Genomic DNA, 20,704 nt, shown 5'->3' on the forward strand with positions numbered 1-20,704 from the left:
CGCGCTATCTCAGAGTCCTGGGTTCTCTCCCTGGCTCTGTGAGGGGAGTGGGGGCTGGTGGTTAGAGCAAGGGGGGCTGGGAGCCAGGACTCCTGGGTTCTCTCCCTGGCTAATAACGAGCGGATACGATGATGGGGATGGATCTACCCGCGTTGGGTGGGATTTCACGTGCAGTGAGTTTAGGGGTCCGGTTCATACGGTCCAACGGCAAAGGCCTCCCAGTCCCTTTCCCGGAGTGGATGCACGGTGCCGTGCCGGCTCACGCCTCCTGACGCTGCCGGTGGCCGGTGCTGCGGTCCATGGAGAGGTCCCTGGGCCATCGGGTGACCTCTGAGCCATGCGTAGCGGCGACCGAGCCCGCAGGCCCGCAGCACGCGCTCGTTGCAGGGGTCCCAAGCGACGATCGGGGCGTGCATCCAACCTCCTGCCCTGTATTTTCCACGGCACGCATCCGATGAAGGGAGCCGTAGCTCACGAAAGCTCATGCTCAAATAAATGGGTTCGTCTCTAAGGTGCCACAAATCCTCCTCTTCTTTTCGGGGATACCGACTAACACGGCTGCTCCTCGGAAACCATCTGCACCTCGCAGCCCTTCGCTCTCAGGGAGTCGGCAGGGGGGGGCTTGTTTTCCCAGCTTACGAGCTCGGGCTTCACAAACCCTGGTGGTAAACCGTTTACTGAAGAGAGCACTTTGACTAAAAGCTTCAGACTTAAGTCAAGTTATGTTTTGTGCGGAGGAGTTCAACTTCTATGTTACCTGTGTGGAAGAGGGAACAGAACCCAGGAGTCCTGGCTCCCAGCCCCCCCTGCTCTAACCACCAGACCCCACTCCCCTCCTAGAGCAGGGGAGAGAACCCAGGAGTCCTGGCTCCCAGCCCCCCCTGCTCTAACCACCAGCCCCCACTCCCCTCCTAGAGCAGGGGAGAGAACCCAGGAGTCCTGGCTCCCAGCCCCCCAGCTCTAACCACCAGCCCCCACTCCCCTCCTAGAGCAGGGGAGAGAACCCAGGAGTCCTGACTCCCAGCCCCCCAGCTCTAACCACCAGCCCCCACTCCCCTCCTAGAGCAGGGGAGAGAACCCAGGAGTCCTGGCTCCCAGCCCCCCAGCTCTAACCACCAGCCCCCACTCCCCTCCCAGAGCAGGGGAGAGAACCCAGGAGTCCTGGCTCCCAGCCCCCTTGCTCTAACCACCAGCCCCCACTCCCCTCGCAGAGCAGGGGAGAGAACCCAGGAGTCCTGGCTCCCAGCCCCGCCTGCTCTAATCCACCAGTCCCCACTCCCCTCCCAGAGCAGGGGAGAGAACCCAGGAGTCCTGGCTCCCAGCCCCGCCTGCTCTAACCACCAGCCCCCACTCCCCTCCCAGAGCCAGGGAGAGAACCCAGGAGTCCTGGCTCCCAGCCGACCCCTCCCCCCAGCGTTCTGGCTGGTGGGGAAATCACTAGGGGCTGGAGCCAATCCGCGCCGTGGGGCGGGAGGCCCCGGCCATCCGCAGCCGCCCAAGGACTCCCTGTCCCGGCCCCTGGCACACGCGTCTCGGTCCCGGTGCCTGCAGCCGCCCTGCCCGCCTCCGCCTTCCTCAGCTCCCCTCCGCCGGCGGCTCCCTCCCCCGCTCCCGGGGGGCTCTGTCTCTCCGGTCGGTCCCCGGCCCCTCCGGTCGCCTCCGGTCGGTCCCCGGCCCGTCCGGTCGGTCCCCTTCCTCTTTCCCACGCGCTCTTCCCTTCTCCGCCTTTCATTTCCCCTTTCCCCCGTTCCCTCCATCCCCTGCCCCTGGTGATTCCCCGGGCCCTCCTGCCTTCACTCCTCCTTTTCCCCCATTCTCCCGCTTCTCCCCCCCGGGCCGGTCCGTCTTTCCTTTTTCATTCCCTCTTTCCCCTCTGCTCGCCCTTCCCCGTCCCCTTCTGGCTTTTCCTCTCCCTTCGGGTCTCCTCTAGTTCCCTTTCTTTCTTTCTTTCTTTCTTTCTTTCTTTCTTTCTTTCTTTCTTTCTTTCTTTCTTTCTTTCTTTCTTTCTTATTTAATCCCTTTCTTTCTCATTTAATCTTTCTTTCTTTCTTCCTCATTTAATCTCTTTCTTTCTTTCTCATTTAATCTCTTTCTTTCTTTCTTTCTTTCTTTCTTTCTTTCTTTCTTTCTTTCTTTCTTTCTTTCTTTCTTCCTTTCTCATTTAATCTTTCTTTCTTTCTTTCTTCCTTTCTTTCTCATTTAATCTCTTTCTTTCTTTCTCATTTAATCTCTTTCTTTCTTTCTTCCTTCCTTTCTTTCTCATTTAATCTCTTTCTTCCTTTCTTTCTCATTTAATCTCTTTCTTTCTTTCTTCCTTTCTTTCTCATTTAATCTCTTTCTTTCTTTCTTCCTTTCTTCCTTTCTTTCTCATTTAATCTCTTTCTTTCTTTCTTTCTTTCTTTCTTTCTTCCTTTCTTTCTCATTTAATCTCTTTCTTTCTTTCTTTCTTTCTTTCTTTCTTTCTTTCTTTCTTTCTTTCTTTCTTTCTTTCTCTGTCTCTCTGTCTCTCTGTCTGTCTCCCCCGCCCCGCCCCAGGATCTCGGGTCAGGTCTAACAGACCGTCCTGGGGGCTCGACCTTTCCATTTCTTCGCACAAGACCCAAGGCGCCCCCCCCCCGCCCGGGGGTCTCTGTCCCTCCCGGGGCTCCGAGCCGCCGAGATGCCGACGGGATTTCAGCAGATCAGCAGAGAGGAGGTAAAACCGGCCGGATTGGAGCTGGGGGGGTTGAGGCAGAGCAAGAATATGGGGCCTTGGGGGGCTGTAGGGGGTGATGGGGCTGGGGGGGCAGTGTGGGGCCATGAGGGGCAGTGGGGAGTGATGGGGGCTGTGGGGGGTCAGCGTGGGGCTATGGGGGGCAGCATGGGGCTGTAGGGAGTGATGGGGACCTTGGGGGCCATCGTGGGGCCATAAGGGGCAGTGGGGAGTGATGGACCTGGGGGGGGTCAGTGTGGGGGCAGGTGGGGCCATGGGGGGCAGCGTGGGGCTATGTGGGGCAGTGAGGAGCAATGGGGACTGTGGGGGGCAGCGTGGGGCCATGGGGACAATGGAGGCCGTGGGGGGCAGTGTGGGGCCATGGGGAGCAGTGGGGAGTGATGGGGCTGGGAGGTCAGTGTGGGGCCATGGGGGGCAGCATGGGGCTATGAGGGGCAGCTTGGGGCCATGGGGGGCTGTAGGGAACAATGGGGACCATGGGGGTCAGTGTGGGGCCATGGGGGGCTGTGGGGGAGTGATGGGGACTGTGGGGGCAGCATGGGGCTGTGAGGGGCAGTGGGGGGTGATGGAGACCATTAGGGACAGTGTGGGGCCATGGGGGGCTGTGAGGAACAATGTGGACCATGGGGGTCAGTGTGGGGCCATGGGGGGCTGTGGGGAGCAATGAGACTGTGACCGGTGAGACTGTGGGGGGCAGCGTGGGGCCATGGGGGGCAGCGTGGGGCCATGGGGGGTATGGGGGGTGATGGGGGCCATGAGGGGCAGTTGGGGAGTGATGGCGCTGGGGGGTCAGTGTGGGGCCATGGGAAGCTGTGGGGAATGATGGGGACTGTGGGGGACAGCATGGGGCTGTGAGGGGCAGTGGGGGGTGATTGAGGCCATTAGGGACAGTGTGGGGCCATGGGGGGCTGTGAGGAACAATGTGGACCATGGGGGTCAGTGTGGGGCCATGGGGGGCAGTGTGGGGCTGGGGGGGCATGGGGGGCCATGAGGGGCAGTTGGGGAGTGATGGCGCTGGGGGGTCAGTGTGGGGCCGTGGGAGGCAGCATGGGGCTGGGGGGGTGACGGGGGGCAGCATGGGGCCGTGTGAGGACTGCAGCTGGGACAGTGCAGGGGTGCCAAGTGGGGGGCAGTATAGGCCAGGGGGAAGGGGGGGACTGTGAGCGAAACTGGGGGTGCCTTGCAGTGGGTTGCATCCGCCCTGATTCTCCTTGAGCTTATTGAGTTTTGGAGGCCGTCTGTTCCCCACATTTAAGGTCCAGTCCCATCCCCCCCCCCGCCCCCCGCCAGCTCCCCTCCTCCCTGGCAATAAAATCCTGCCCCCTGGCCATGGCATTAACGAGGAAAACGTGGGGCTATTTATACTCCACCCATTGTGTAAGGGCGGGTGGGGGTGGGGGGCGTGACCCACCTCACGTGTCTGGGCTGCCCTGGGTTATTCGTCATACGTGTGGGGGGGGGCGGCACGGGGGCCTCTGGCTTGGTATTCGGGACACGTGGGGGGTCTGTGGGATATGGGGCATGCATGTCTGTTGTGCTGCCTGGATTCGCCGGGCGGGGAGCAGTCTGTAGGGTGCATAGGACACACGTGGGATGCTTGATCTAGGTTACACGGCGGGCGGGTGTTAGTCACACAGCCCAGGTGGGGCATGTCTGCATGGTGTCTCGCACACGGGTGTGACGCCGTGGGGCTGGACCGGGGCGCACGGCCCCCGGGTGCGTTCGTGCGGCTGTCATATCGCTCGGGCCCCACGAGGGCACCAGCCGTTCTGGTCAATTTCCCGAGCCAAAAATCTCCCTTTCATGATTTCAGCCCCGCTCTGAAGGCAGCCCAGAAGTAAAGGTGGAGATACCGCGACCCCCCCTAAAATAACCTTGTGACCCGCCCTCCCCCCCAACTCCCTTTTGGGTCAGGACCCCCATTTGAGAAACGCTGGTCTCCCCCATGAAATCTGTGTAGTATAGAGTAAAAGCACACGAAACATCCGATTTCACGGGTGGGGGCACCAGATTTCCCTGGGGGGAGTCTGGATTTCACAGCAGGGAGACCAGATTTCATGGGGGAGGAGACCGGATTTCACCGGGGGGGGGGGGAGAGACCGGATTTCACTGGGGGAGGGGGAGACCGGATTTCACCGGGGGGGGGGGAGACCGGATTTCACGGGGAGGACAGCGGATTTCACGGGGGAGGAGACCGGATTTCACGGGGGAGGAGACCAGATTTCTTGAGGGAGGAGAGCGGATTTCACGGGGGAGGAGACCAGATTTCACAGGGGAGGAGACCAGATTTCACAGGTAGGAGACCGAATTTCCCGGGGGAGGAGACCAGATTTCACAGGTAGGAGACCAGATTTCATGGGGGAGGAGACCAGATTTCATGGGGGGGGAGACCAGATTTCACAGGTAGGAGACCAGATTTCATGGGGGGGGAGACCAGATTTCACAGGTAGGAGACCAGATTTCACAGGTAGGAGACCGGATTTCACGGGGGAGGAGACCGGATTTCACGGGGGAGGAGACCGGATTTCATGGGGGAGGAGACCAGATTTCACAGGTAGGAGACCAGATTTCATGGGGGAGGAGACCAGATTTCACAAGGAGGAGACCAGATTTCATGGGGGGGGAGGACCAGATTTCACAGGTAGGAGACCAGATTTCATGGGGGGGGAGACCAGATTTCACAGGTAGGAGACCAGATTTCACAGGTAGGAGACCAGATTTCACGGGGGAGGAGACCGGATTTCACAGGTAGGAGACCAGATTTCATGGGGGGGGAGACCAGATTTCACAGGTAGGAGACCAGATTTCATGGGGGAGGAGACCAGATTTCACAGGTAGGAGACCAGATTTCATGGGGGGGGAGACCAGATTTCACAGGTAGGAGACCAGATTTCACAGGTAGGAGACCGGATTTCACGGGGGAGGAGACCGGATTTCACGGGGGAGGAGACCAGATTTCACGGGGGAGGAGACCAGATTTCACGGGGGTGGGGAAGACCAGATTTCACAGTCTATGACGCGTTTTTCATGGCCGTGGATTTGGTAGGGCCCCGTTTCCAGCCCACGTGAGGAGTCTGTCTGTTACCTAGAACACACGTGTGACGCCGTGTCTCGGCTCGGTTACATAGCACAGGAATGGGAGAGTGGCTTTTGTTTCACGGGACAGGGGTGGGGCGTTGGGGAGCTGAGTTATATGGAACAAACGCGTGGGGCTGTATAGCTGGTCCGTGTTATAGAGCACACATGAGAGGGATAGTGGGCCTATGTTATATAAAACACGTGTGTGGTCCTCTGATACATGTTTTGTAGCATGTGGGGGGTAGTGTGTTTCTAAGACACATACACGTCCTAGTGTTTCTGTAACACTGCACCATGGGGGGGCATGTGTCTGTTATTCTGAACATGCGTGGGGCACCGTGTCTTGTCTATGTTATGCCGTGCTCCTGGGGGCACCGTGTGTCTGTTATACTCCATACGTGCGAGGGTTAAAATGTCCCATGCCATACGGACCATATACGTGACGCTGGCTGTTATACTGGACACACACGTGGCTCTTTGTCGCTGGCCTGGGTTATGTGGCAGACGTGAGGCTAAGCATGCCTCTTATAGCACGTATGTGTGGGATCGTGTCAGATCTACGTTCTCGAGCACCCGTGAGGGTCGTGTGCCTATTGACGCTCACACATGCGGTGTGATGTCGGGCCTATGTTGTATAGCACATGTGAGGGTAGTGTACCTATTAGAACACATACCTGGGTGTGGTGTCCGGTCTGTGTTAGGTCGCACACGCGTGCGGTGTCGTGGCAGGTCTGTGTTCTGTAGCTGTCACAGAGTCCCAGGTGTGGGGGTGCCTCAGTTTCCCCTAGGCAGTTCTTACGTATCTAGGGGGTGGGGTAAGGGTGTATGACCCTTGCAGAGCCCTAGAGGGCAGGTGTGGGCAGGGGTCTGGACACAGACAATGGCCGACACCCTGTTTCCTGGCCACTGGTGGCCTGGGCCCTTCCCCCCTGCAAGGTGAGAGCTAAAGGAGTTGGAGAACAAAGGAACCAGGTGCCCTCCTGGCCCAGAAAGGGAGGAAGCCCAGAGGAGGGGGGGCTGGAGAGAGTTTCAGTTTGGGGCTGGCTGGGACATGGAGTGAAGGGCAGACGGGGTTGTCTGGCTCACTGCCCCCCAAAATGGACCCAGCTGAGGGGTCCTGTTCTCTGCACCTACAAGCTCAGTTTTAGACCATGTTCCTGTCGTCTAATAAACCTTCTGTGTTACTGGCTGGCTGAGAGTCCCGTCTGACTGCGGAGTTGGGGGGCAGGACCCTCTGGCTTCCCCAGGATCCCGCCTGAGTGGACTCGCTGTGGGAAGCACACGGAGGGGCAGAGGAGGCTGAAGGCTCCGAGGCACAGCTCACACAGCTTCCACCTTCCTGGGTCTGACGACAGCACGGGCGGGGGTGCGGCGTCAGGCCTGGGTTGCGCGGCGCGGGCAGGGGGGGTGCGGCGTCAGGCCTGGGTTGCGCGGCGCGGGCGGGGGGGGTGGGGCGGCAGGCCTGGGTTGGGCGGCGCGGGCGGGGGGTGCGGCATCAGGCCTGGGTTGGGCGGCGCGGGCGGGGCGTGGGGTGTCAGGGCTGGGTTGGGCAGGGGGGGCGGGGGGGGGTGGGGCGTCAGGCCTGGGTTGGGCGGCGCGGGCGGGCGGGGGTGGGACGTCAGGCCTGGGTTGGGCGGCGCGGGCGGGCGGGGCGTCAGGCCTGGGTTGGGCGGCGCGGGCGGGCAGGGGTGGGGCGTCAGGCCTGGGTTGGGCGGCGTCAGGCCTGGGTTGGGCAGCGCGGGCGGGCGGGGGTGTGGGGCATCAGGCCTGGGCTGGGCAGCGCGGGCGGGCGGGGGTGTGGGGCGTCAGGCCTGGGCTGGGCGGCGCGGGCGGGGGTGTGGGGCGTCAGGCCTGGGTTGGGCGGCGCGGGCGGGGGTGTGGGGCGTCAGGCCTGGGTTGGGCGGTGCGGGCGGGCGGGGGTGTGGGGCGTCAGGCCTGGGTTGGGCGGCGCGGGCGGGTGATAAAACCTCTCTGTTCTGGAAAAGCTCGGGGGGGGGTCTCCTCAGTGGGGGCAATTGTCCCCCACACATTTTTCCCTGCCCCCCATGAGCGACACTGAGGCAGTCGCCAGAGGACACTTTTCATGGGGGGGGCCCTGTGGGGTTCGGGGGGGTTCGTAGAGCGGGGGGGGGCCGGTGATGGAAACATGCCTCTGGCCGGGGCATCGCCCCATTCTCTGTACCAAGCTGGCAGAGAGGTGGGGGCCCGGGGCAGGGGTGTTACTCTGCTGGAGAGAATCGGGGGGGGGGTGACCCCGGGAGCGGGGCCCTGCGTTCAGCCGCAGGTGGGGGGCGCGGCCGGAAGGCTTTGGATCCTGATTTGCCTCCGGTCTGTCCTGGGGTGTGCGCGTGTGACTCCTTGGTGCACAGGTGGGCGTGTGCAGGATGCTCTGTGTGTTTGCACGGAGGAATGGGGGGCGTATGGGGGGGGGCGGCTCTGGGCCCCCGGCCGTGCCCCAGGTGCAGGGGGGTTGATACCTGCAGCCCGGCCCCCAGGCTCAGCCCAAGGGTCTCCCACCAGCCCCCAGCCAGCCAGCCCCCACCGGGAGCCGGTGCACCCCGGAGGGGACAGGTCCCTGCCCCATTCCCCGCCCCCCTGAGCCAGCCAGGCCCCGCCCTGGGGCTTAGGGGGAGATGTGTGGGGGGGGCACTGTTTACATTTCCTGGGTTTCCCAGCTCTGGGGCTTTTCCTAATAAGGGCTTTTTTTCGGCTGAGGCTTCTCTGGGGCAGGGCCCAGGCCCTTCATGGCCATTAGCGTGAGAACGTGGGGGGATGGGAAGGGATCAGGCCCCCCTGTTTTATAATCACCCCCCACACAGACACACTGATAGGGGGGTGCTGATCCCCGATATTTCAGGGGAGCCCGCCACCGACCTACCTCTGTCACCAGTGTCCAGGGGTCAGCACTGGGGCTGGGAGGGAGGGGTAGACGGGGGTGTGTGTGTGTGTGTGTGTGCAGAGGGCACCCCAAATCCATGCTCCCCCATCCCCATTGGGGAATATGGCCTTTTCGGGGTCTGCCCATGCAGAGGGAGCAGCTGATGAAATCAGAGGTGGGGTTTTTGCGGAGGGGGGGGACGCAGCATTGGAGCAGAGAGTGAATGAATGAAACTTCAGTGCCCGCTCCCCCCCCCCTATTTTACAGAGGGGGGAAACTGAGGCATTTAAAGGGGAAGGGTCTCAGACACGCAGACAAGAACCCAGGAGTCCTGGCTCCCAGCCCCCCTGCTCTAACCCACCAGCCCCCACTCCCCTCCCAGAGCTGGGGAGAGAACCCAGGAGTCCTGGCTCCCAGCCCCCCTGCTCTAACCCACCAGCCCCCACTCCCCTCCCAGAGCCGGGGAGAGAACCCAGGAGTCCTGGCTCCCAGCCCTCCCCCCCCCACTCTAACCAGTAGATCACCCTGTCTCTCTCCCTCCCGCACTCGGAAGTGCAGCCGTCCCTGATTCAATGCCAACTGCCCAACCCCTTGTCTGCCAGCTGCAGATGTGCCCTGCCCTATAAGTCGGGCCCTGGGGTGGGGGTGGGGTACTTGGGTTTGCAATTGTTTCTCACTCTATCTGTGCAGCGCCCGGCGCGACGGGGCCCTGATCTCGGTCTGGGGGGGGGTGTGGGCAGCGCCCGGCGCGACGGGGCCCCAATCTCGGTCCGGGGGGGGGTGTGGGCAGCGCCCGGCGCGACGGGGCCCCGATCTCGGTCCGGGGGGGGGGTGTGGGCAGCGCCCGGCGCGATGGGGCCCCGATCTCGGTCCGGGGGGGGGCGGTCACGTGGAAAGCAGAACTGGAAGCAGGTGGTGGCAGGGGAAGCGAACAGGTCAGGCTCAGTCAGAGGACGGCGGGACGTACGCTGCGAAATCCTTCAGTATTTGCACGAGGGGGGGGGGACACTACCCCTCTTCCATCGTGCGAGGCGGTGCAAGCCCCTGTGGGTTTGCACGAGGCTTTGCCTCCTCTCCGTCGTCACGCAGAGGCCGGGTAAACCTGGGCACCTTTGCACGGGGCCGGGCAACTTTCGGCGTTTGCACTCCCGGTGCTGCGAACTGCCCTGCCGCAGTGCCGGGTGCGCAGGGAGAGATGGGGGTCCCCCCCCCCACACACACACCCCGCCTCCACGGCTCCCCGGGGGTGCGGGTCAGCTCACCTGCAGGGGGCGCTGCTTGTGTCTCCGCAGGGGGACGAAGTCCCGCGGGAAGCCAGGCCGGGGGTAACCTCGACCCTGGTGTTGTCGGTCTTCACGGCCGTGCTGGGGTCCCTGCAGTGTGGATACAACATCGGTGTCATAAATGCCCCCCAAAAGGTAAGAGATTCCCCCTCAACGGCACTTTCCCCTCTAGGGGGCGCCGGCTCCCCTCCGGCCCCAGGGCGGGGACTGGCTGGCTCAGGGGGGCGCGGAATGGGGCAGGGGCCTGTCCCCTCTAGGGGGCGCCCGCTCCTCTCAGGCCCCAGGGTGGGGACTGGCTGGCTCAGGGGGGCGGGGAATGGGGCAGGGGTCTGTCCCCTCTAGGGGGCGCCAGCTCCCCTCCGGCCCCAGGGCGGGGCCTGGCTGGCTCAGGGGGGCGGGGAATGGGGCAGGGGCCTGTCCCCTCTAGGGGGCGCCAGCTCCCCTCCGGCCCCGGGTCAGGGAAGCTGAGACCTGTTTCGGATCAGTGCAGAGGGGAGGGGGGCCCCAGTGAGGGGCATCGGGGACCGACCCCTTTTCTCTGCCCCCCCACCCCGACCCCGCCCAGATTATCGAGCAGAACTACAACGCCACCTGGCTGGCACGGCACAACTCGCCCATCGACCTGGCCACGCTCACCACCCTCTGGTCCCTGTCGGTCGCCATCTTCTCCATCGGGGGCATGATCTCCTCCTTCCTGGTGGGGGTCGTCTCCGAGTGGCTGGGCAGGTAACGCCCCTCTGCCGCCCCCTGCCAGGGGGCGCTCTCCCCCGGCTGGCGGGGCTGGCCCCAGGGCGGCGCTAGGGGGCACAGTGGGGCAGGGGGCTTGGCAGGGGGCGGTCTCCCCCGGCAGGCGGGGCTGGCCCCAGGGCGGCGCTAGGGGGTGCTGGGGGGCAGGGAGTGGGGCGGGGGGCTCAGCAGGGGGCGCTCTCCCCTGGGAGGTGGGGCTGGCCCCAGGGCGGCACTAGGGGGCGTGGTGGGGCAGGGGGCTTGGCAGGGGGCGGTCTCCCCCCGGCAGGCGGGGCTGGCCCCAGGGCGGCGCTGGGGGGGCGCGGTGGGGCAGGGAGCCAAGGGGCTCAGCAGGGGGGGCTGTGCTGGGGGGGTGTGGTGGCCAGTAGAGGGTGCTCTCTGCCCCAGAGACCCCTGGGACCTCCCCCGTCATCAGTCTGCTTGGGTGGGGCGCAGGGCACATGGGGCTGGGGGCCCTGCGTGTCTCACCCTCTCTCCCCTCCCCCGTCCACAGGAAGCGGGCCATGATCATCAATAACGCCCTGGCCTTCCTGGGCGGGGCCCTCATGGGCCTGGCCAAGCTGGGCTGCTCCTACGAGATGATGATCCTCGGGCGGTTCCTGATTGGGGCCTACTCAGGTAACGGACAGCGCCCGCCGGCCAATCGGAGGGTGGGGCCCCTGGGCGGATGGGTGGGGGAGTGGATGCCAGGGGATGTAGGGTGGGGGGGGTGCCATAGGGGACGGGAGGTGCCATGGATGGGGGGGAGCCTGGGTGGATGGGTGGGTTGGTGGATGCCGGGAGATGTAGGGTGGGGGTGTGGGTGCTGTGGGGGATGGGGGTGCCATGAGTGGGTGGGGTCGTGGATGCCGGGGGATGTAGGGTGGGTGGGGTGCCATAGGGGACGGGGGGTGCCATGGATGGGGGGGAGCCTGGGTGGATGGGTGGGTTGGTGGATGCCGGGGATGTAGGGTGGGGGTGTGGGTGCCATGGGGGATGGGGGTGCCATGGGTGGGTGAGGTTGTGGATGCCAGGGGATGTAGGATGGGGGGGTGCCATAGGGGACGGGGGGTGCCATGGATGGGGGGGAGCCTGGGTGGATGGGTGGGGTTGTGGATGCCGTGGGGGACGCGGGTGCCATGGGTGGGTGGGTGGGGTGGTGGATGCTGGGCGATGTAGGGTGGGGGTATGGGTGCCATGGGAGATGGGGGTTCCATGGGTGTGGGGGGCTGGTGGATGCCGGGGATGTAAGGTGGGGGAGTGGGTAAGCTGGGATCTGGGCGGATGAGCAGTGGGTGCTGCGGGGTGCGGTTGGCTGGGTGCCCCGGGACCTGGGTGGGGGCCGTCATTGGGTTCTGCATGTCACAGGTACCACCCCCCCACTTCCCGCCATGGCTCAGTCATTAGCATACAAGCCCCACCTCTTAAAGGGGGCGCTTCATAGGGAATGGGGGGGGGACCACAACCCTCTGCCTCAACTCCCCCCCACAGACCTAGGAGGCACGCCCCCCCCATCCTACTAATCTGCTGTTCCCTCCCCCCTCCCCCAGGGCTGGTTTCTGGCTTGGTCCCCATGTACGTGGGTGAAATCTCCCCCACCCACCTGCGGGGGGCGCTGGGGACCCTGCACCAGCTGGCCCTCGTCATCGGGATACTCATTGCCCAGGTAACAGGCACTTGCGGGGGGCTCGGCCGCGGGCGGGGGGCCGGCAGGGGGCGCCGTGATGCCATCTCTCTCCGCCCCCCTGGCAGGTGTTCGGGCTGGACTCCCTCCTCGGCACCCCCGAGCTCTGGCCCCTGCTCCTGGGTCTGACCGTGGCCCCGTCGGCCCTGCAGCTAGTGCTTTTCCCCTTCTGCCCCGAGAGCCCCCGGTACCTCTACATCGTCCGCAACAAGGAGTCCAAGGCCAAAGAGAGTGAGTCCCCCCGCGGGCCCCTCGCCTGCCCCCCCAACCGTCCGTCTGTCCCTCCCTCCGCCCGCCCGCCCCTCCCCTCTTCCGCCCGCCCGTCTGTCCGTCCATCCCCTCTTCTGCCCGCCCGTCTGTCCGTCCCTCCCCTCGCCCGCCCCCCCATCCGTCTGTCTGTCCATCCCTCCCTCCCTTCTTCCACCCACCCGTCTGTCCCTCCCGTCTTCCGCCCCCCCACTCCCCCATCTGTCCATCCCTCCCTTCTTCCGCTCGCGCATCCCTCCCCTCTTCCGCCCGCCCGCCCCCCATCCGTCCGTCCATCCCTCCCCTCTTCCGCCTGCCCGCCCGTCCGTCTGTCCATCCCTCCCCTCTTCCACCCGCCCGCCCGCCCGCCCGTCCATCCATCTCCCCATCCCTTTATCTATCCACCTCCCACCCACCCAACTCCGTGGCTCTCAACCTATTTACCGTTCTGGGCCAAGCCAATACTATGTCGATGGCCCTGAGAACGTCACATGGGCTGCAGCTCTGTGCCGATTGGGTGGCCGGTTGCCTGCAGCCTCCGTTTGAGAGCCACGGCTCTAACTCCATCTCCCTTCCAAATCCTACTGACCTGGCCACCCGCCCCTCCACCAGCCAGCCCCTCTCTTCTTCGGCCCTCCGTACGGCCCCTGTCCACCCATGACTCATGGATCCATCCCCATTGATTGCCCACCCCCTTCGCGATCCAGCCCTCCGTCTCCCCAACCCATCCGTCCACCCCCAACCCATCCGTCCATCCCCATCTAGTGACCCAGCCCTCCGTCCACCCCCTTCGCGATCCAGCCCTCCGTCTCCCCAACCCATGCGTCATCCATTCCTCCCCCAACCCATCTGTCCCTCCCTCCATCCCCATCTGTCTACCTGCCCATCTGTCCACCCTCAACCCATCCATCCATCCCCATCTACCTACCTACCCATCTGTTTACCCCCCAACCTATCCATCCATCCCTATCTACCTACCCATCCATCCATTCCCCAACCTATCCATCCATCCCCATCTACCCATCCATCTATCCATCCCCCACCCCATCCATCCATCCCCATCTACCTACCTACCCATCCATCCATTCCCATCTACCTACCTACCTGTCTGTCCACCCCAACCCATTCCTCCATCCCCATCTACCTACCTACCCATCTGTCCACCCCCAACCCACCCCTCCATCCCCATCTACCTACCTACCCATCTGTCTACCCTCCATCCCTCAACCCATCCATCCATCCCCATCTACCTACCTACCCATCCGTCTACCCTCCCAACCCATCCATCCATCCCCATCTACCTACCTACCTGTCTGTCCACCCCCAACCCATTCCTCCATCCCCATCTACCTACCTACCCATCCGTCTACCCTCCCAACCCATCCATCCATCCCCATCTACCTACCTACCTGTCTGTCCACCCCCAACCCATTCCTCCATCCCCATCTACCTACCTACCTGTCTGTCCACCCCCAACCCATCCATCCATCCCCATCTACCTACCTACCCATCCATCCATTCCCATCTACCTACCTACCTGTCTGTCCACCCCAACCCATTCCTCCATCCCCATCTACCTACCTACCCATCTGTCCACCCCCAACCCACCCCTCCATCCCCATCTACCTACCTACCCATCTGTCTACCCTCCATCCCCAACCCATCCATCCATCCCCATCCATCTATCCATCCCTCAACCCATCCATCCATCCCCATCTACCTACCTACCCATCCGTCTACCCTCCCAACCCATCCATCCATCCCCATCTACCTACCTACCTGTCTGTCCACCCCCAACCCATTCCTCCATCCCCATCTACCTACCTACCCATCCGTCTACCCTCCCAACCCATCCATCCATCCCCATCTACCTACCTACCTGTCTGTCCACCCCCAACCCATTCCTCCATCCCCATCTACCTACCTACCTGTCTGTCCACCCCCAACCCATTCCTCCATCCCCATCTACCTACCTACCCATCTGTTTACCCCCCAACCTACCCATCCATTCCCCAACCTATCCATCCATCCCCATCTATCTACCCATCCATCTGTCCACCCCCAACCCATCCATCCATCCCCATCTACCTACCTCGCCATCTGTCCACCCCCCAACCTACCCATCCATTCCCCAACCTATCCATCCATCCCCATCTATCTACCCATCCATCTGTCCACCCCCAACCCATCCATCCATCCCCATCTACCTACCTCGCCATCTGTCCACCCCCCAACCTACCCATCCATTCCCCAACCTATCCATCCATCCCCATCTATCTACCCATCCATCTGTCCACCCCCAACCCATCCATCCATCCATATCTACCTACCTCACCATCTGTCCACCCCCCACCCATCCCACTATTAATCCAATCCCCCCCTCCCCCTGAGTCGTCCCACCCATCTCCATGCCCCATCCCTCTGTCCGTCACCGCCACGTCCCTCGCTCTCCCCGCGCCGGCAGGTTTGAAGCGGCTGACGGGGTGCGGCGACGTGAGCGAGGCGCTGTCAGAGATGAAGGAGGAGAAGCGGCGCATGGACATGGAGCGCAAGGTCTCCATTGCCCAGCTCTTCCGCTGCCGGATCTATCGCCAGCCGCTGCTGATCGCCGTGGTGCTCCAGCTCTCCCAGCAGCTCTCCGGCATCAACGCGGTGAGAGGTGGGGGTCGGGGCTTGGTTCACGGAGGAGCTGGGGGAAGATGGGGTCAGGTGTGGAGCTTGGTTGGGGGGTGGAGCTTTGGGGAGATGGTGGGAGGAACCTGAGGAAATGGAGGTGGAGCTTGGCCGGGACCTGAGAGCTCTGGGGTGGAGGCTGGCTGGGGACGGAGCATGGGGGGAACTGGGGCAGAGCCTGGGAGAGATGGGGGTGGGGGTGGGACCTGGGGGATTTGGGGCAGAGCCTGGATGGGGGTGAACGGTGCTTGGGGCGGAGTCTGGCGGGGAGCTTGGTTGGGGGGAGGAGCCTGGGGGATGGGGTGGAGCCTGAAGAAGAGGGATCAAAGCGAGACCCCATGGGATTGGGGGGGGGGAAGAGTCCGACTAGGGCCAGCTCTGACCCCCCTTCTCTGCCCCCCCAGATATTCTATTATTCCACCAGTATCTTTGAGTCGGCCGGGCTGGAGCAGCCGGTGTTTGCCACGATCGGCGCTGGGGCCATCAACGCCGCCTTCACCGTTGTTTCGGTAAGAGATTCCCCTCCACCCCCAGCCAGCTGCCCCTTGGGGGGTGGGGGCATCCACACCCCACCCCTCCCAAATCTTATATCGGTCCCCCTTGTCTCTCCCTCCCCACAAGCTGTTCCTGGTGGAGCGGGCAGGCCGCCGGACCCTGCACCTGGTGGGGCTGGCGGGCATGATGGTGTGTGCCGTGGTGATGACGGTGGCGTTGGTGTATCTGGTGAGCAGCCGGGAAGTGGGGACTGGGAGCCTAGGGGTGAGCACGGCCCCCCCCAGGGCTGCACTGGGGCAGCGGCACTGACGGCCACCCCGCCCCTGGTGGCACCGCAATGCGGGTTCTCAGCCTCGTCTCTCTCCCCCGGCAGGAGCGAGTGCCGGCCATGAGCTACATCAGCATGGTGGCCATCTTCGGCTTTGTGGCTTTCTTCGAGATTGGGCCGGGGCCCATCCCGTGGTTCATCGTGGCCGAGCTCTTCAGCCAGGGGCCCCGCCCGGCAGCCATAGCGGTGGCCGGGTGCTGCAACTGGACCTGCAACTTCATCATCGGCATGGCCTTCCAGTCCATGGCGGTGAGTGCGCCCCCACAGGTGGGGCGCGTGCAAAGCAACCCTCGGACACACCCGCAATGCCACACAACTGTGTGTAGACATGCAAGAGCACGCAGGCACCAGAATAGCGAATGCCGGCCGTTACAACTGGGAATATGCCCACGGGCAAGGGGGGCAGGGACCCACAGCAGGGCTGGGTCCAAGACTGGCTCCCAGGCGGGAGCAGGGCTGGGAGTGGGAACAAGCCGGCGTAAGCGCGACTGCAGCCACGGGTGGACAAATGGCGTCTCACACGCGCTCGCTGGCAAAACCAGCCCGCACCTCCCTTTGCATCCAGCACTCACCCCTCCTCTCCCCTCCCATAGGACGTCTGCGGGCCTTACGTCTTCCTCATCTTCGCGGCCCTCCTCCTGGGTTTCTTCCTCTTCACCTACTTCAAAGTCCCTGAGACGCGGGGCCGGACCTTCGATCAGATTGCTGCCGCCTTCCGACGCACCCCGTCTCTGCTAGACCACGAAGTCAAACCCTCCACCGAGCTGGACTGTCTGGGGCCAGACGACAACGCCTGACCCAGGGCGGGAGCGATCGGCCAGAGAGAGAGAGACAGAGACAGAGACACAAGAGGAATGTAACCGTAACCGAGCACTTTAACGACACAGCAAGGTTTAGAGATTTTTAGAATAGTTGTTTTGTTTTTAGATTTGTGGGTTTTATTTTTAAGATTATACATATATATATAGCAAGAGAGTGATTGTGTTGTATGTGTGTGTGTGTGTGTTTATCAGGGGCATGGAGATAAAGTTGTGTTGGGAGCTGCGGAAGGAGCTCGGTTAAGTGACAAAGGAAGGGGAACCTGGAGGAGAATCCAGCTCAGCTGGTTGCCTGCTCTTGGAATTGGAGGCAGGGAAAGACCGCCCCGAGAGCATATCCAACAGCTGGAACAGATGTTCAGGCATTCTCGAGCAGCGTATGACAGTAGTAGGCTCCAAAACCGTTGACTCCAATGGGATTCTGCGTCGATTCAGAGACAGGAGACTTTTCTATCGATGAGAAGGTAGGAGGAAGATGCAAAACTCTGGTGGAGTTCTTTCGGTCCTACCGAACGTTGAGCCAAAGGGCCAGAATGAGCGAGATCTCCTCCCTAGCTCTCGGCGTTAGAGCGCAGAAGGTTGGAGCAAGAAGGCCATGCGTCATGGACGCCGTCAAATGCCCTGCCTCCGTCGCTGAATGGCAAGGCTCCTACGGACAGGAGCTGTGGCTCTCTGCCCTATGCATGGTCCATGTAGTACAGTGGCCCGTGTCCGAGAGTGGCCAGCACTTGATCCTTTGGAGGAAACCGTTCAGCGATACAGTCACCTCTTAACTCCCCATGGCTGGCAATTGACTCCTAGTGGCAAGAACTTCCATCCTTTTCCGTCCAAGCCAGCAGAACTGAGGTCTGGAGATGGGATCTCCTACGGTCCCCACCAGTTTGGGGCATCGTGCCAGTTTTTAGCCTAAAGCCCATCAGCTCACAGGCATATTGTTCGTTAAGTTGATGAGTGGGATTTCCTGGATGCTCTGACCTGGGACATCCCTTCCCATCCATCTTCTGAGGTTTGTAGGTGGTCTGAGGGGACCTCACCACTCTTCCTGGAAAGCGATTGTCAAGAGAAGATGGTCAGCTCATCTTTGGAGGAGAACTGGTTGCGAGGGGCAGACAAGGGAGGGGAGAAAAGCTATCACCCAACGCGGGGAAGCTTTTGAGAAAGGGTGCGTTGGGTTTTGTGAATTGCAGTCCGCACCAGTTGCAAGTCAACGCAGAACGTGGGACATCCGCTCCACAGCTCATGTCTACAGGGACAAGGAATGGCCAGATTGGATCAGACCCACGGTCCACCTAGCTTGCTATTGTGTTTTAACATGATGGTGTCCTCAGCCTTGCACACTTACAACCTCCTCGCTACAACTGGCAAAAGGCCCCGCAAAGCCCATTGGATATGTGTTGGTGGCCGGCAGAAGACAAGATGCTATGAAGACTGTGCTCAGAAGTCCAGGACAATTTGCTAGTTAAAGACGGTGGGATCATTGGTTGGTTTGGTTTTTTAAAGAAGGATGTAAATACAGAAGCAGCCAGAACAGAGCTGTTATAATTACTGCTCTCCATTTCGGCTGCTGGATGACCGATGGAAGTCTGAAGACAGCCAGCTGAGTTGACCTACAAAGACCAACCTTGCTAAAATTTTAGCGATTAGACCCGACACTCCATCATGCCAGCTGTTGTGGGTGGGACAAAAGAAGAACCCGTTTAAGCAGATCACAGGCACAAGAGACGAATAGCTGTGCTTGAAGAGAGTTTATGGACGAAGCCAGGAAGCTTCTGAACGGTTAGTAGGATCTGAGAGAGTTTCTGTTTTGTAATTAACGGAGGCGCTTGTCTTCATGTCAGGGACACATGGAGGGGCATTAGCGCATTATGTGACCTTTTGTATTTCAGCGAGAAGAATGTAAGTAATTCTTTGTATATAAAGGACAGAGTCAAACAGAGGCCAGTGTGGTTGTGTTTGCTTCATTGTAGACACTCATGAATCTAACTGCTCCTATGGCAGAGGTGGATGTTATGAAAGAGAAAAGGATTTAAGGGAAGAATAGATCTAAGGGTTTTTTAACCAGGCTACGAACAGACAGATTCATTGTAGCAAAGCAAAGGTGCCATTCTGAAATTCATCCCCAGGTTTCTGGGTGAATTACACTCGGCCTTTGACAGCACCGTGGGTAGATTGTTTCATATTGACAAGGGAACGATAATTTATACTCAAGTCCAGATTTTTGGGGTGCCCTAGTTTGATAGCCCTTGGATACAGATCAATTCCTAGATTTTTTAGAAAAACTCCCGTTGTGAATTATAAATTGTTAGTGATGGAGAATCCACCACCACCCCTGAGTAAATTGTTCCGATGGTGAATAGCCCGCACTGACAAAAATTTAAGCCTTATCTCTAGTCTGAAATAAGTTCCCTCTGGAGTCTGCAAATTCTCAGAATTTCAAAACACTGAGACAGGCAGAAGTGGTCTCCGACCATGGCTGGAAATATTGCTTCCCCATTTTGGATGATGCTAATTGTAGTAGTTAAATGTGGTGTTGGTTGGGGAGGGGGGAGGTTAGGTGGATTTTGAGAGTCCCCTTAATTTTAATAGTCTGCTGCACCAAACACATTGCAATTCATAGAGGCCAGAAGGGACCAGTAGACCGTCTCGATCTACAAGGCCATTAAATTTCACATTTCCCCCCTAGTAACTAGTGTTGGACTAATGCATCTTCCAGGACGGCATCCAGTCTTGGCCGGGAAGACATCAAGCAATGGAGAATTCACCACTTCCCTCAGGAGTTAGTTCCACTAACTAACCCTCCCCCTGTTAAAAATTAGATCAATGTTGGGTTAGTGCCTAAGTAGGGCCCTACTAAATTCGTGGCCGTGAAAAACGCGGCATGGACTGTGAAATCTGGTCTCACCTGTGAAAGCTGGCTCTTGTAAGGGCGTCGTAGCATTGCCACCCTTACTTCTGCGCTGCCTTCAGAACTGGATGGCCAGAGAGCAGTGGATGGTGGCCAGACACCCAGCTTTGAAGGCAACGCCGCCATCAGCGGTGCAGAAGTGAGGGTGGTATGGTGGGGGGGGGAGGGGGAGGTACGGTGGTGTCCCCCCCCCACACCCAGAGCCAGCCATAGGCCCCTTTAAGCTCTGAGCGCTGGGGAGAAATACAGCCGAGGGCCCCTACTTTGCACCAGGCTCCAGCTGCTAGTCCCGGCTGGGCTGCGGAGGGATAGGACTTCCTCTTTCCCTGCATCGGCCACTCCTGGGGCTGGGTCAGACCCCCCTCCGCTGGCAGCGCAGAAGTAAGGGTGGCAATACCACAACCCCCCTCCAAGGGCCTTGCCACCCCCCCACAGCCCCTTTTTTGGGTCAGGACCCCCACTGTTACAATACTTCCATCTGAAATTTCATGGTATCTGAAACCATGAAATTTCAGATTTTTAAAATCCTAGGACCGTGAAATGCATCAAGACGGACCATTAATTTGGTAGGGCCCTGTGCATAAGTGTTTCCAACCCCATCGGCCCACCCTGAAAGTGAAGATATTTTAAAATTAGGCACATATAACTGTCACAGAGCGTGGGGCAGTCAGGGCCCTGTACCCCCCACTTCCCGCAATTCACCGTGCCTCTCAGCCAGCCAGCAAACCAGAAGATTTATTAGATGATAGGAATACAGGCCAAAACAGAGTTTGTAGGACCCCTCAGCGAGGACCTGTCAGTCAGGTCCATCTTGGGGGGGTAGGGAGCCCAGACCCCGGTCTGGGCCTCCCTCCATTTTCCCAGCCAGTTCCAAACT

General features: G+C 60.9%; 1 protein-coding gene across 2 annotated transcripts; it reads left to right on the forward strand.

Moving 5' to 3' along the window:
- The first annotated feature begins 2,413 nt into the window (after positions 1-2,413).
- SLC2A4 (solute carrier family 2 member 4) lies at positions 2,414-18,858 on the forward strand. 2 transcript variants are annotated; one of them, XR_013635096.1, is made up of 12 exons: positions 2,414-2,695; positions 9,962-10,087; positions 10,518-10,678; positions 11,193-11,317; positions 12,229-12,344; positions 12,431-12,593; positions 15,073-15,260; positions 15,686-15,790; positions 15,903-16,004; positions 16,150-16,353; positions 16,698-16,995; positions 17,118-18,858. XR_013635096.1 is itself a non-coding variant. In XM_078850836.1 (11 exons), the coding sequence occupies exons 1-11, from the start codon at positions 2,660-2,662 to the stop codon at positions 16,899-16,901; spliced, it is 1,530 nt and encodes a 509-aa protein (XP_078706962.1). In that variant the 5' UTR covers positions 2,414-2,659; the 3' UTR covers positions 16,902-18,858. The 2 variants fall into 2 exon arrangements, 1 of the variants encoding a protein (XP_078706962.1); XM_078850836.1 differs by having other exon boundaries at positions 16,698-18,858.
- Positions 18,859-20,704: the final 1,846 nt, after the last annotated feature.

Source organism: Lepidochelys kempii, chromosome 28 (assembly GCF_965140285.1).
Source record: "Lepidochelys kempii isolate rLepKem1 chromosome 28, rLepKem1.hap1, whole genome shotgun sequence".
In the NCBI taxonomy this organism is placed as follows: domain Eukaryota; kingdom Metazoa; phylum Chordata; order Testudines; family Cheloniidae; genus Lepidochelys; species Lepidochelys kempii.

Coding starts and splice junctions, on each gene's coding strand:
- SLC2A4 (XM_078850836.1), top strand. CDS start 2,660: ATGCCGACGGGATTTCAGCAGATCAGCAGAGAGGAG. Junction 10,088..10,517: donor TCATAAATGCCCCCCAAAAG/GTAAGAGATTCC, acceptor GACCCCGCCCAG/ATTATCGAGCAGAACTACAA. Junction 15,791..15,902: donor CCGCCTTCACCGTTGTTTCG/GTAAGAGATTCC, acceptor CCTCCCCACAAG/CTGTTCCTGGTGGAGCGGGC.